The 13,115-nt window shown below is 36.6% G+C and overlaps 1 protein-coding gene across 1 annotated transcript; it reads left to right on the top strand.

Moving 5' to 3' along the window:
* The first annotated feature begins 499 nt into the window (after positions 1-499).
* SMIM8 (small integral membrane protein 8) lies at positions 500-12,724 on the top strand. Its single transcript, XM_031964548.1, has 3 exons — positions 500-582; positions 9,367-9,524; positions 12,284-12,724. Exons 2-3 carry the CDS (start codon positions 9,390-9,392, stop codon positions 12,440-12,442), a joined length of 294 nt encoding a protein of 97 aa, XP_031820408.1. The 5' UTR covers positions 500-582; positions 9,367-9,389; the 3' UTR covers positions 12,443-12,724.
* The last annotated feature ends 391 nt before the right edge of the window (positions 12,725-13,115 follow it).

The raw sequence follows: 13,115 nt of genomic DNA, 5'->3' as shown, positions 1-13,115 counted from the left end.
TTTTTTCTACCTCTTAGAGCCCCCCGCCCCCTCCAGGGCGGGATTAAGGTGCCGCGGCTCACACCGGGCCCCTCCCAGGCCCCTCGGGCGCTTAGCGTTTACTTCTTTCCGCCTGGCGGCCTTTTCCATCGGTCACAAGCTCCGGGAGGGCGGCGTCGGTGGTTTTCGTCAGCTTTTATAGAGCCGCGGGTCTCCCGGGACACCCCTCCCCCCCCCCCAAAAAAAAATAATAATTTTCCCCTGAATTTATGACTTAATTGCTATTGGAAGCTACTGCTGACGGAACCAGCTCCAATACTTTTTTTCTTTCGTTCACCTTGCACAACCCCCCTCAGAGACCTGGGTAAGCAAGGACACCCCGGCGGCCTGAGGGGAGGCCCTTTGGTGCAGGGTCAAAAGTGGCTGCCCAGTAGGCCCAAGCCCCGCCCCCGCGCCGCCCCGCGATCAAAGCACCGAGGCCTCCCGACTGCAGGGGCCGCTAGCGGCGGCGAACTTCCGGTTTGAAGGCGGCGCGTACCCGCTTTCTCCGTCCAGGAGGCGGCGGCCCGGCGAGAGGAGCGGGGGAAGTGCTGACTCCAGAAGGTGAGCGACGCAGCCGGAGCCCCGGAACTGGCGCGGACGCCCCTCGGGTATAGGGGGGCGGGCCCCTCCAGGGGCCACCCAAGCCCGCCAGGGCGGAGGCCCGCACCCAGCTCCGCCCGCCTCCTCCTTCCTCCCCCTCCTTCCGGTTTTCTCCCCTCCCTCCCTCGGGCTTCCTCTTCTCGCCTTTCTTCGTCTTATTACTCTCCCACCGTTTTCTCTCTCCTTCTTCCTCCCTTTTCCTCGTTCTTCCTTCCTCTTTTCTCTCTCCCTCCCTCCCTCCTCCTCCCTTCCTTCCGCCGCCGCCGCCTTCCTCTCTCCTCCCTCCTTTCCTATTCCTTCTCCTTTCTTCCTCTTCCGTCCTAGTTCGGAGCCACCCGTACACCAGCAGCGCACTCCTTCCCATATCCCCAAAACAACGACCCTTACAGTCTCGGGGGCGCTTGTCTGCAGTTCCTGAGGCCCGCCCCCAGGCACCTCCCTCCCCTCCCCCCAAGCTGGTGTCCGGGGGTCCCTATTCCGAACCTCCCCAGCCTCTCCTCTTTCCTTCGTATCGCAGATGACAGAAATGTTTGGCGCCTCACGTTGGGAAAGCTTCACACGGCCCTGAAAAGGCTGCCTCCCTCCAGAGCACAAGACAGTGGGGCACGTCCACCTGTTTACTAACCCCCTACCTTCCCTTAGCTGCGTGAGAAAGCGCGGAGGCTGAGAGCTTTTCCTCTTAAGTGAACACAGAACTTTAAACACTGAGCACAAAACATGTGATCGTTACCATTTGGTATCATTAAAGCCTAGAAGGTGTTTTTCCTTTCCATATTAATATATGCCACAAATTATGTATAATTTTTTTCCTGTCATCCTTCCAAGAAAAACTGTCTTATAATGTCAGCCCAATAATAAACTTTACTAAGAGTTGATTCAGAATCTCTACACGTTGTGAAATGGGGTATTGAAGATAAATTAAAGGTAATGATTGTCATCAAGTTTCCTATAGGTTACTGTTACTCTGCATAGATGATTTAAAAGGAGTAATATCATTCTCTCAGATGCAATAAAGTAAATAAAAGGAAGGTAGTTTTTCCTTTAAATATTACATGATGTATTGCATCATCTAAAAGGATTGAACGTGTTGAAAATTTAAATTGGGGATATTGGTAACAAAAAGAAGATAAAAATTGGAGTTTGAGGAAAATTGCAATCTCTGTGGGCCTCAGGTTCTTCATGTATAAAATGGGGAGGTTGGGCTAGATGACTTCTAAGGTTTCTTGTCTCTAACGGAGCTTTAGATATGTGACTGATTGTATAATACTTGTCTGGATGTGTGATTTGATCTTATAGAGAACTCCAGGTGAAAAAATTGCTTTTATCTGTGCAATTGTGCTGCCTTCTCTACCTGATAGTCTAATAGAGTTGCCTCCAGACACACAAAGGTTAAATGAGTAGCCTAAGGTTCCATAGCTAGAATGTATTAGAAACATGATTTGAATCCTCTTTTTGATTCTATGGCCTATTCTCTCTCCACTTTATAACTCTTGAACTTTTTACAGCCTATAAACATATAAGCTAAGAATTGAACAGTTGTTTTTTCTTACCTTTATTTTATCTTCTGAAGTATTCTTTAAAAATTCTAGTCTTTCAACTATTTTCCTTTAAAAAAAATGATAAAGTAGCTCTAGAGCATTAAGAAGGGAAACTCCTAAATGTAATTGTGCCTTTATTGGAATTTCATTGCCACTATTTTTATCTCCATATTGATTTATCTTTCATTAATATGCTTATGTAGAAAACACATTTTTCTTTAAAAATACTACCTGGATTTTCAGTGTGTTGACCTAATTTTTCTACACATTAGCAATTTTATGTCAAAATGAAATTTTTAATGTTAGCAGCAAAATATTTTAACATAGCATTGTAGTGTGGTTCTGTAAGAAAGGGGAAAATCTTAAGCTTTGAAAACAAAGTTCTGAATACAATCAGCTCCAGTTTATTCACAGGTGTACTATCCAAGCCCCTTAGTGTTTCTTTACTGGCTTTTTTTACTGTTCCATTCTTCAATGGATGGCCTTTAGGAACCCAGGATTGTCTTCATATTGTACAGAGTTACTAGAAGAGAATTCAACAAAAAGAACAGGTCATTTTACAAATATATCAGTATTATTGGCAGGTAAGAGAAATGGAAAAGGAAAAAAAACCACAGCAGAAGAGGAGAGAAGGAAAAGGGGAAAGAAACTGGAGAAAGCTAGGGTCTGAAGTGAATGAGTCAATGTGGATAAAGTGTTTATAAAATTAATATCTTATTTACTTGCATAATAGGGTGAATAAAAAGAGTAAAATATTACTTACCATTAGTCTTTGAAATTATTCTTCTTTCCTTAGCTGTTTAGAAAGGTACTTCCCATTCTTAAGGAAAATTTTCTGGTTTTTTAGTTTTACATTCAAAATTTAATATTTTTTCTGTGAAATTTTAAAAACCTCATGGCAACATGTACCAAAAAAAGTGTCAGACTAAACATAAGAAGCCTGTTACTCCAGCCTTGGCTCCATCACTGATTCAGAGCAAGTCATTTCAATGTACTGTCTCATCATGTACTGAGAAAAGACAGTACATCCATCTTGTACTAGATGATCTCTAAGGAGTTTTCTAGGCCTGATTAAAGTTTTAGAAATATACTCAACATCGTAGGGATATGTATGATTACTCTTACTCAAAAGCTGTCTTATTACCTTTGAAAGATCAGAACTGCCTCTTCCATGATGCCTACAGGCTATATATGAAAATAGTCTTTGTTCTGAGTCCCTTTCCTCACCCAGCCCCTTACCGAATCAGATCTGTTTTTTAACTATATTAGAGACCTTGTCGGCATATACAGTAGAAACTGAATAAATTGTTAGCAGATAACTTATTTAAAAAAAAAAAAAACTAAATGTTTTTGGCAGTTCTTTAACATAAAACACGTATTTGCTCATCAATCAGTCAAGAATTTATTAAGCAGCTAATCTGTGACGGGCACTGTGCTGGGCACTGAAGGTACAAGTACAAAGAATGAAACAATCTTTAGCTTTGTGGTATTTACATTTAGTGGGAGAGTCAACAACATATGTGGGTTTATATCAGTAAACACTTCATATATCAGATGATGTTCAAAACATTTTCAAGGAGGAGAGAGATTCTGTGAAAAAAAGATGAGGAAGGATTACATTAAAAGCATGTTGGATAGCCAGTGCAAGGCATCAAGGAGGGGAGATGGGTTGTCATGTATATGGAACAAAGAGAAAGCTGGATCATAATGTGTAGGGAAATGTATAACAAGACTGGAAAAGTAAGTTAGGAGCAGTTTGTGAAGGGCTTTAAAAAAAAAAAAAAAAACCTCGATGAGTTTATTTTGTTCTAGAGGCAATGGGGAGCCCCTGGAGTTTATTTTGTAGGGGAGTGACATGGTCAGAATGTCACTGGCAGCTCTGTGGATGAGAGACTTGAAGAAGGGACACCAATTTGACAATAGTTGTAATGGACTAATTGAAGGTCATTAAATTACAAACGAATTAGAATCAGCAGAAACACTTTGACATCTAACGTTTATATGTAGAATACATCAGTATTTCAAGAAACTATTCACTGTGGGTACTTCATTTACCATTACAAATAGATTATAGACCTTCTAATTTAGTAGACATCTTCACACAGAAGGTTCTTATTGCTTGTTTGTTTAATCTTAATGAGTTGTCGTGAGCTAAAAGTCTATCACCTTATAACTGAGTCTCAGCCTTGTTACCAAGATAGTCTTCTAGGAACTTAGACTAGTCATCAAATGACAAGACATACTGTCCATCCCTGAGCCTCTTGAAGAATCTTCATTTGATACAACTTGTTAGAGCTTATACTTTCTTCTTGCAGCCTTTGAGAATACATTCACCCCTGGGATGCTACAGTAAGTAGTAGGGGTTCAAATTTTAATGAACATAAATTTGGAAACATTTTTTGTTTTATTGCTTTGAGTCACTCTCCTCCAATTCAGATCTCTTTGTTAATTTAAATAAAGTCATCTTTTGAAGGTGATTTGAATGTGTGAAGTGCTAATATATTTTTTTAAATCCTTTGTCACTTAGCTTACTTTTTGATTTTGTAAATCTAAATATTTTAAGGAAGAGTAAGTAGCTAAAAATTCTTTATCATATGGCTATTAGCTTCTTGTCCTTTAAGATTAACTGTTAACATTTTCAGTGAGATTGGCAAATGTATTTGAAGAAACAATAGATCTGTGTTAGATTTCATTGTTTTAAAAAAATGCAAAATAAGAGAAATTTAATGTTCTGGTATCAAATAATATAGACTATTGCCTTCATACTAATTCTTTTAAAATCTGTGGTAGTATTTCAGACATTTGTTAGTGAATATTAATTGTCTTGGTTCCTACTCTAATCTGTGTGCACATCTCTCAACTTTAATTGAGAATTTCTAACAGAAATAAGACTTAGCACAGAGGCTTAAAAACTAGATGTATTGTAATACTGATAAGAAAAGGAGGAAACTCAGCTAAATGCCATTTTTTTAAAGTAATGAATTTACTCCAGGCTGTTCCTGAATAAAGTTATAACTCTAAACACAAGATCTTTTTGAGAGGGTGTAATAAAAACACGTTGAAAAATGAATACAAAATTTTACCCTATTAAAAACACTGACTTGAGAGTTTTTGTTTTTGTTTTTTTAAACAGAAAAGAATTAAATTTTATTCAAATCCCAATAGTATGTTAGGCTCAAGGATACAAAGATAAAAATTAACACTGTCCAGTCCCTGCCTTTAGGGAACTTGCATTCAAGGTAGATTAGCTGCCACAGTGAAATAGAGAAATTGAGAGTAACAAACATAAAGTTTACTTTGGGGGACTGAGAAGAGAAATATTTATGGGCCACTTTCCTCTCTTCTCTTAAGACCAACAGCACTATGATATGGAAATATGTTTAGCATGATTGTACATGATAGCAATCTAGTATGGATTACTTGCTTTCTTGAGGAAGGGGGAGGGAAAATATTTGGAATGCAAAATCTTAATAATATATGTTGATAACTATCTTTATATGTAATTGGAAAAAATAAAATATTAAGTGCAAAAAAAAAAAAAGACAGCTGTAGTGATCTATCATCTTTCCTGTTTCAATTCTGTTACTTCCCATGCTAATCTTTTATTTCCTAACATTGAATTTTACAGTGCAAGGGTGTAGTCTAAGCTGAGAAAAAAAGTGTAAAATCTTTGGAGTTAGTGATTTTTTTCAGATCTATTTCTACCATCCATCCTTTAGGGACCTTTTAAGCCTGAGGAAAATGATCATTGATATATTTTGCAATGAGATCTCTTTTTTAAAAATGCCTTGTAGGCAGTTGTTTGAGAGGTAAAGACCAGAAAAGGATCTGTCGTCTTTGCTTTGCAGCACAAGTTCAAGTAGCAAGAGCATCTGTAACCTGGAGAAAATTGTTGCTCTGCCAGGGAAACTCTGAAACTTATGTTGTGTCTTTGCAACAGAAGTATGATCTTAGGTAGCCTTCAGAACTGCCCTTATAGCAGCCAGATTCAAGAGGAAAATACAGTCTTTATTTGAATCACTTTGTAGTTCCTACAACAATAAAATCCCAAGCAGGTTACAGGATCATAAGATTTAGAGCTGGACCTTAGATATCATCTAATTCAATTATCAAAGTAAAATCAATGTTCAAAGTTTTAAGATGTCCCAATAATTCATCGCAGTGAGTTTTTTCTGGGGTTGAATTAATCCTCATTAACTGAATTTTCATGAAAATTATTTCAGTAATAATATAACAATAGCATTTGTCTAGTGAGTTATTTGCAAAATGGTTTGTTATCTTACGTATCTTACACCTTTATTATATCGTGTGTGTATCATCTTCAAGATAAAAGCATTTGTTTTGTCATTTTAATGTGAATAATGAATATAATAATTGTTATGAACATAATATGAAGGAGTTATTTCATTAGTTTGTATGTATTTGTTTTGTTATAAACATATCTAATTTGACTTACTGTAATTAGTACTCACTATTTCTTGAGGCACTGAGACTCCTGGCCTCTGTTTCCTAATCTATAAAATGAAAGACTTGAACTAGATGATTTCTATGATTCTCTTATTTTTACTGTTCTAAGATTCTTCTTTTTAATTATAAAATTTCTTTCGGCTGAATGATTGCTTCATATTGAATTTTCTCTTTTCCATGTTCACACTCTGCATGGTAGTGGCTAACACTGAATTACTTTAATCACAAAGTATACACATGATCTGTCCATCCTGCCATGGTGGCTAAGCATGATGAGATGCCACCAGTTTTCTTTGGAAGAAAGAAAGAAAGTAGTAGAAGCATTAGACATTGGCCAAAAGAAAGGAGACGTAGCAAAGGAATTTGGGAATCACTCCATCTACTTTGCCTACTTTTTTGAAGGTCTGAGTCAAAATTGAAGAGAAAGTGAAGAAAGGGATACTAGGACCCAAACAAAGCGAACGAGAGGTGCCTTTTATGGTGACTCAGCAGTGTTTGCATGGTATCAAGATATGAGAACAAGGAATGTCCAATTAGTGATCCACTTGTGCAGCAGAAGGCCCCGGGCTTTGCCAGCCTTCTTGATCATGATGACTTCCAAGCAAGCATAGGCTAGCTGAACAGATTTTGTGCACAGTATGGAATTGTTTCAAAAGTAGTTTGTAATGAAGAGAATACTGCTCCCATGGAGAAAATAAGTGACTTACATGCAGGAGAAATTAAAAAGCTTATTGCTGACTACATCCTTGATGATGTCTTTAATGCTGATAAAACAGATGGTTGATCAATTGCTGCCTCATCATATACTCTCAGCCAAAGGTAACATTTGTAAAGGAGGCAAACAAAGATTGACAGCTCTTTTCTGTTGCAATGCATTAGGGACAGAAAAAATGAGACCTCTCATCGTTGGCAAGTCAGCCAAGCCACATTGCTTTAGAAATGTCCATTTGCTCCCATGTGATTTCCAAGCCAATACACATGCTCAGATGACACAGGATTTACTTAATGAGTGGCTGATAAAGATTGATGTGAGGATGAAAGGAGCAAAATGCAATATCCTCATATTAATTGACAGTTGCTCTGCCCACAACACAGTTCCATATTTAGAACATATCCGAATTTCTATCAATGAACCACACAGCCATTTTGCAGCCTTTGGATTGGGGCATAATATACACTGTGAAAGCTCACTACAGAAGCCAACTACTGAAACAACTTTTTCTCAGTCTGGTTGACCAGGACAAAAATGAGAATAAAAATGAGAAAATATGAAACAAGCCATTGACATGACTGCTGAAATCTAGTAGTCTGTGGAGCCATCTACAGTAGTGAAATGCTGGCAGAAAACTGGTATCATCCCAATGGAGTCATCTGATGTGGATGTGAAAGAAGATCACAAACCAAATGTAGAATTTGAAAAAAATATGGCACTCAATAGCCACTGCCATTGGTGTCCCAGACCAATTTGATTTTGATAACAGATAACAATTTAATTGTTTCTCAAAAGACAAAGGACAGAGAAATTATTGAAAGAGTGCTTACCGATGTAAAAATAGAACCTGAAAGTGATGATGAGCATGATCAAGTGTGAAAAGCCTGGCGTTTTCTTTCTACTCAGACAGATGTTCCTGATGAGGTATTTGCACAATTAAGTGGCATAGATGAATATTTAGTGACCTGTGCAATACAAGCTATTTAAAAAAAACAACAGAAATGTGAATGAATTTGCTCTTCATTAAAGTGTGTGATTATTGCCTGTGAAGTCTGTAAAAAATAGAAGATTAAATGAATATAGTATTTGCTGTAAGCGACTTCATAAGAAATATCTGTAGGATATAAGGATGAAGCTTTAAGAATTATTTCATAAATTTTTCTGTACAGTGAAATGAAATGAAATTTCAGCTTAAAAAACAAAACACTCCTAAAAGTTTTCTTTGTAAAGGTTTCTAGTTTTTTGGTTTTGTTTTGCCACTAGATGGCAGGAATGGAAAGTTTATCTTGGCCAAAAAATACTAGAAGGGAAATCAAAGCTTCACAAGTGTTGATAGTGAAGCAGAGATTCAAGACATATAAATAGATGTGTGCACCAGTGTGGAAGTCAGAGCAGCTTGAAAGGTATGCAGCAGCAGAGAGGTAGTAAACATGCAAATGAGGAAAAAAATGGAAAGAATCCAGTAGTTAAATTAAAGCAAAAGAAAGATCATGCTCACTTAGGGGGTCCAATGGGAGTGACTCCTAGGTAGAAGATTGGGGAGACAGGAGAAATAGTGAGCCCCATGCAATTTGGGATGAGTGAGCATGAGAATGGATGTTAAAGAAAAAAATGCTTTTCTCAAGGAATGGGGTTATGGGAATGTGTGTGAGAAACTTGGAAGGTAGATGGAAGAAGATTTTGGGAAGATGGCACTTAATATACTGATCAGTATATATGTTTAGCATGTCTGAAGAATAAAAAGATTAAATGTGACTTAAGTTATTTGGCCTTGTAACCTACAGTTACTTTACTTCTCCAGATTCTATTGATTGTGGAGAATAATTAACAAAATAATTTATTAAAGCCTCATTTTAAAAATATATGACATTATATACTGTATGTGGAATGTGATTTTAAGAATAATTGAAACTAAGACTATACCATAGAGTTAAAGCAAAAATATAATAAAATAATTTCAAAAGAGTTAAAAAACAGTTAAACAAGAAAACAGTTATGAAGGAAAAATATCTTTTATTTTGTCTTTAGGTAATAAATCATCTTTAATCAAGATGTCTTCAGCACCTGAACCCCCAACCTTTAAAAATGAACCACTCAAAGAGAAAGACTATCGAATTCCAGGGCTCAGGGGGGCCCGCACAACCACCTTATTTCGAGCTGTGAATCCAGAACTTTTCATTAAACCTGTAAGAAGTATATATATTTATTCTAACTTAATCTTGGGAAATAGAAAGGCCTTATATTTCCCCATGTCCTTTGTTTTCTCATTGGGTAATGTGGGTAAGGCTTTGTATATGTGTGAATAATAGGTTCCAGAAAATAAAAGAAAAAATTTTAACTCTTATTATATTAAAATGAACTAAATATATTTATAATTCTTTGAGAGCATAATAGAATATAATGTTTAATTCTTCAACCTTTAAAAAAATAATTTTCTTTTCCCTGCCATTTAAAAATTTTGTTGTGGCTTAGAACTTTGGGAATGAGGGGCCAAAGAGATAACTTGTTGATCTTTTCAGTTAATGACTATTCTTTACTAGGAATGTTCTCATACTGTAAATAATAACCTAATGATGCTTCCTGAAGTTTCTAATTTAATACTAGCAAGTTGTATTCACCATATTAGATCAGGTCATTCATTAGGAAAAATTAGCTTGTGTTACTTGCATTACTTAACTTACATTATATAGATTTAAAGGAATCTCAGATCATTGCAATTTTTACCTCCTATACATTCTCTTCTAGTAGTTTAGGCATATTTATTATTTCAGTAGTCCTGAGACACTGACATCAAAGAACCAACTAGGTTCATCGGTCAGAAGAAAGTTAATGAGATTTTAGCTCAACATAAGGACAAAGTTTCTAGCATAAGAGCTGTATAAAAAAAATAAATAAAACAAAAAACAGTGGTATACTTTGGGGAGCACTAAATTCCCTGTCACTTGACATCTTAAAGTGGGTGTTGGATGACCATGTATCAGGAATGATTAAAAGACATTGCTATTTCAGGTTGAACTAAAAGATCTATTAAATTCCAACTCTGCTATTCTGCTGTTTTAAGAAACACTTAACATATCTTATGCATGAATGTTAGCTCACATTTATATTGTAAAAATAGTAATTGCTAGCTATACATTTTTTTAAGGTTTGCCAAGAGCTTAGATATGTTACCTCTTTATCATCACCACTTTGTTAGATAGGTGCTATAATTATACCTATTTTAAAAATAAGGAAACTGAAACTGAGAGGTTAAAAGATTAATAATGATTAAATCTAAGGCAGGATTTAAATTTGATCTTTTCTCACTACAACTATATAGAAATTTACAGTTATACTAAGGTTATGAACTTCATTTACTCCTTAAGAGTTTGTATTACTCTAGAAAAAATAATTATTATTATTTTGGTTATTTAATTTTCAGTACTTGGAATATTTGAAAGTCAATTAGGTCAAATCCTATAATCCAGTCTCTGGGTCTAGATAGTATGAAAGATGATTTTGAAGGAATGTGTTTCTCATTTTGTAGAGAAATACTCAAAAGAAAATCAGGAATAACAAATACAGGTTCTTGAATACTGATTGTTTATTTTTATTTTAGGGAAAATGTTTCTTTTTCATTATGTTAATGAAATGTAAATAATTCATAATGTAACAAATTTGGATGAAAAATATAAGGAATATAAATTACTTGAATCCTTTCTTTATCCATTACCTTCTATCAATGCTATATTGACATAATAGGATTTTTTTTTTTTTTTGCCCAAATGCTAAAGGTATTTTGAAATTGAGGGATCATAATACAATATATAGACCAAGAAGAAGGTTTGGAGTCTTGGACAACTTTCTGATCTCCAGAATTTGTAGGACCCTGAAACCTATTGCCACACCTCTCAATATTTCCTCCATTTTCCCTGCTGTAAATGAAGTTACATCAGTAATTTACTGTTGATGTTCCAAATATATCTATGAAGTGTCTGCTATGTGTGTATTATTGTATTCAATTCTGGGTACTGTGAGAATTTTTTAGATATCTACAATGAAATATTCAAATAAAAAACTTAAGTTAAAAATCCTCACTCACATAAATAACTTCAGCTCTATAATTATTTTTGCCTGTTCTATCCCTTTATTAGACTGGAAACTTCATGAAGGCAGAGACCATTAGGCAGTAACTTCATTGATATAGCACATTCCTAATGAGCAAGTTTCCTCTACTAACAGATTGACACTTACTCTGCAACTGGAAATTTTAAAGTGACTTGTCCAGGGTCGCACAGCTAATATGTATCACGGAAGGACTTGAATAGTCTTCCTGACTCTAAACCCAGATTTATCCACTGCACTCCCATGTACATAGTAGATGACTAACAAATGGTTGTTGAACTGAAGGCTTTTTTCAAGGACAGCCAACTCTCAGTTTTTCTTATTAAAGGGGAAGAGGTGCCCCATGGGGACAGTGACATGTACACTCACCTCCACTCCTATTGAAACATGAATGAGTGTACCTTTTAGAGTTGCAGAGCTGGAAAAGAATCTTGGGAACCCCCTGGTCCAGGCCTCTCCCTTTAGGAGAAAGGTATTTTTCTCTTTTGGAGACCCAGCAAGGCATTGGATGGTTACATCTGTAAAATAAGTCCCAGAGGCACGTCAGAAACTGAGGCTGCCTGACTCTTGCTGTGGCCCCCATTCTGCCTTGTACTGCTCAGTGCCAGTGCACTTCTTAGCAAGTGCAAAGGGTCTGAGGTCCTCGCTAATCCCCAGACGGACAGGGTGCCCCTAGATAATCAAGCTGACAGTGAAAAGTTATCAGTGTTAATGATACAAAAGACTCTAATGCCAAATCTAAACCTGATAATATGCATGCTAAGAGGAATGATGCAAGATACCAAAAGCACTCAAAATTAATATCCTTAATAACATTTATGCCTTTTTTTTTCTTTAACAGAACAAACCTGTTATGGCTTTTGGATTGATAACACTTACACTTTGCGTGGCTTACATTGGTTACCTACATGCAACTCAAGAGAATAAAAAGGACCTCTATGAAGCTATTGACAGTGGGGGAGCCAGATATATGAGGAGAAAAACATCTAAATGGGATTAATAGTGCTGATTATTAGAGACAGCTGTATTAAGGGCTCTGCGATCTTCAGATGAAAGACTATTATACCAGGTATCATGTTTATTATCCTGCATTATGTTAATATGGAAAGAATGAAACAGTTTGGCATTTGGTATTAAATTCTGCCTTTCACAGCTGCAGCTTCTTCCTTTTACACATACATAAAAAGGTTCAATTTTTTCCTCCTAGCAAAGTCTCTTGCAAAGTTCTATAAGAATGCTAATCATCTCCATTGAACTGTATAATAAAAGTAAAGTAAAAGTGGTTGCCTTTGGTTGGTATTCTCAATAAATCAGGAAGAGACTGTAGTGATGGCTATTTGGGTCCCATGCTATGTACAAAATAGTTCCTGTTCTACATAGCCAGAAGATACCATTAGTTAAGAAAGTTTGGGAGGGGGAGGAGATTGTGCAAGTAAAATTGAGGTTGTGAAAAAACAAATCTTAAAACCTTTTTTAAAAAATCACAAACCTATTCAGATAAGTATGGGCCATCTTCCTGCCCTTCATTTAAATTATGACCATGTTACAAATGGGTTTTGTAGATGTTTCAGCAAGCAAAGGTGTACCAGAGCTGCTCCCTTCTAGAGAATCTGCTAATCATCACAAAAAAAGCAGGGAGGAGTCTGTAAATTTCCAGCCAAAACATAGATAGC

The sequence above is a fragment of the Sarcophilus harrisii genome, chromosome 4 (assembly GCF_902635505.1).
Source record: "Sarcophilus harrisii chromosome 4, mSarHar1.11, whole genome shotgun sequence".
In the NCBI taxonomy this organism is placed as follows: Eukaryota; Metazoa; Chordata; class Mammalia; order Dasyuromorphia; family Dasyuridae; genus Sarcophilus; species Sarcophilus harrisii.
Note: the sequence above shows the minus strand (reverse complement) of the source record. Positions and strands in the feature narration are given on the sequence as shown.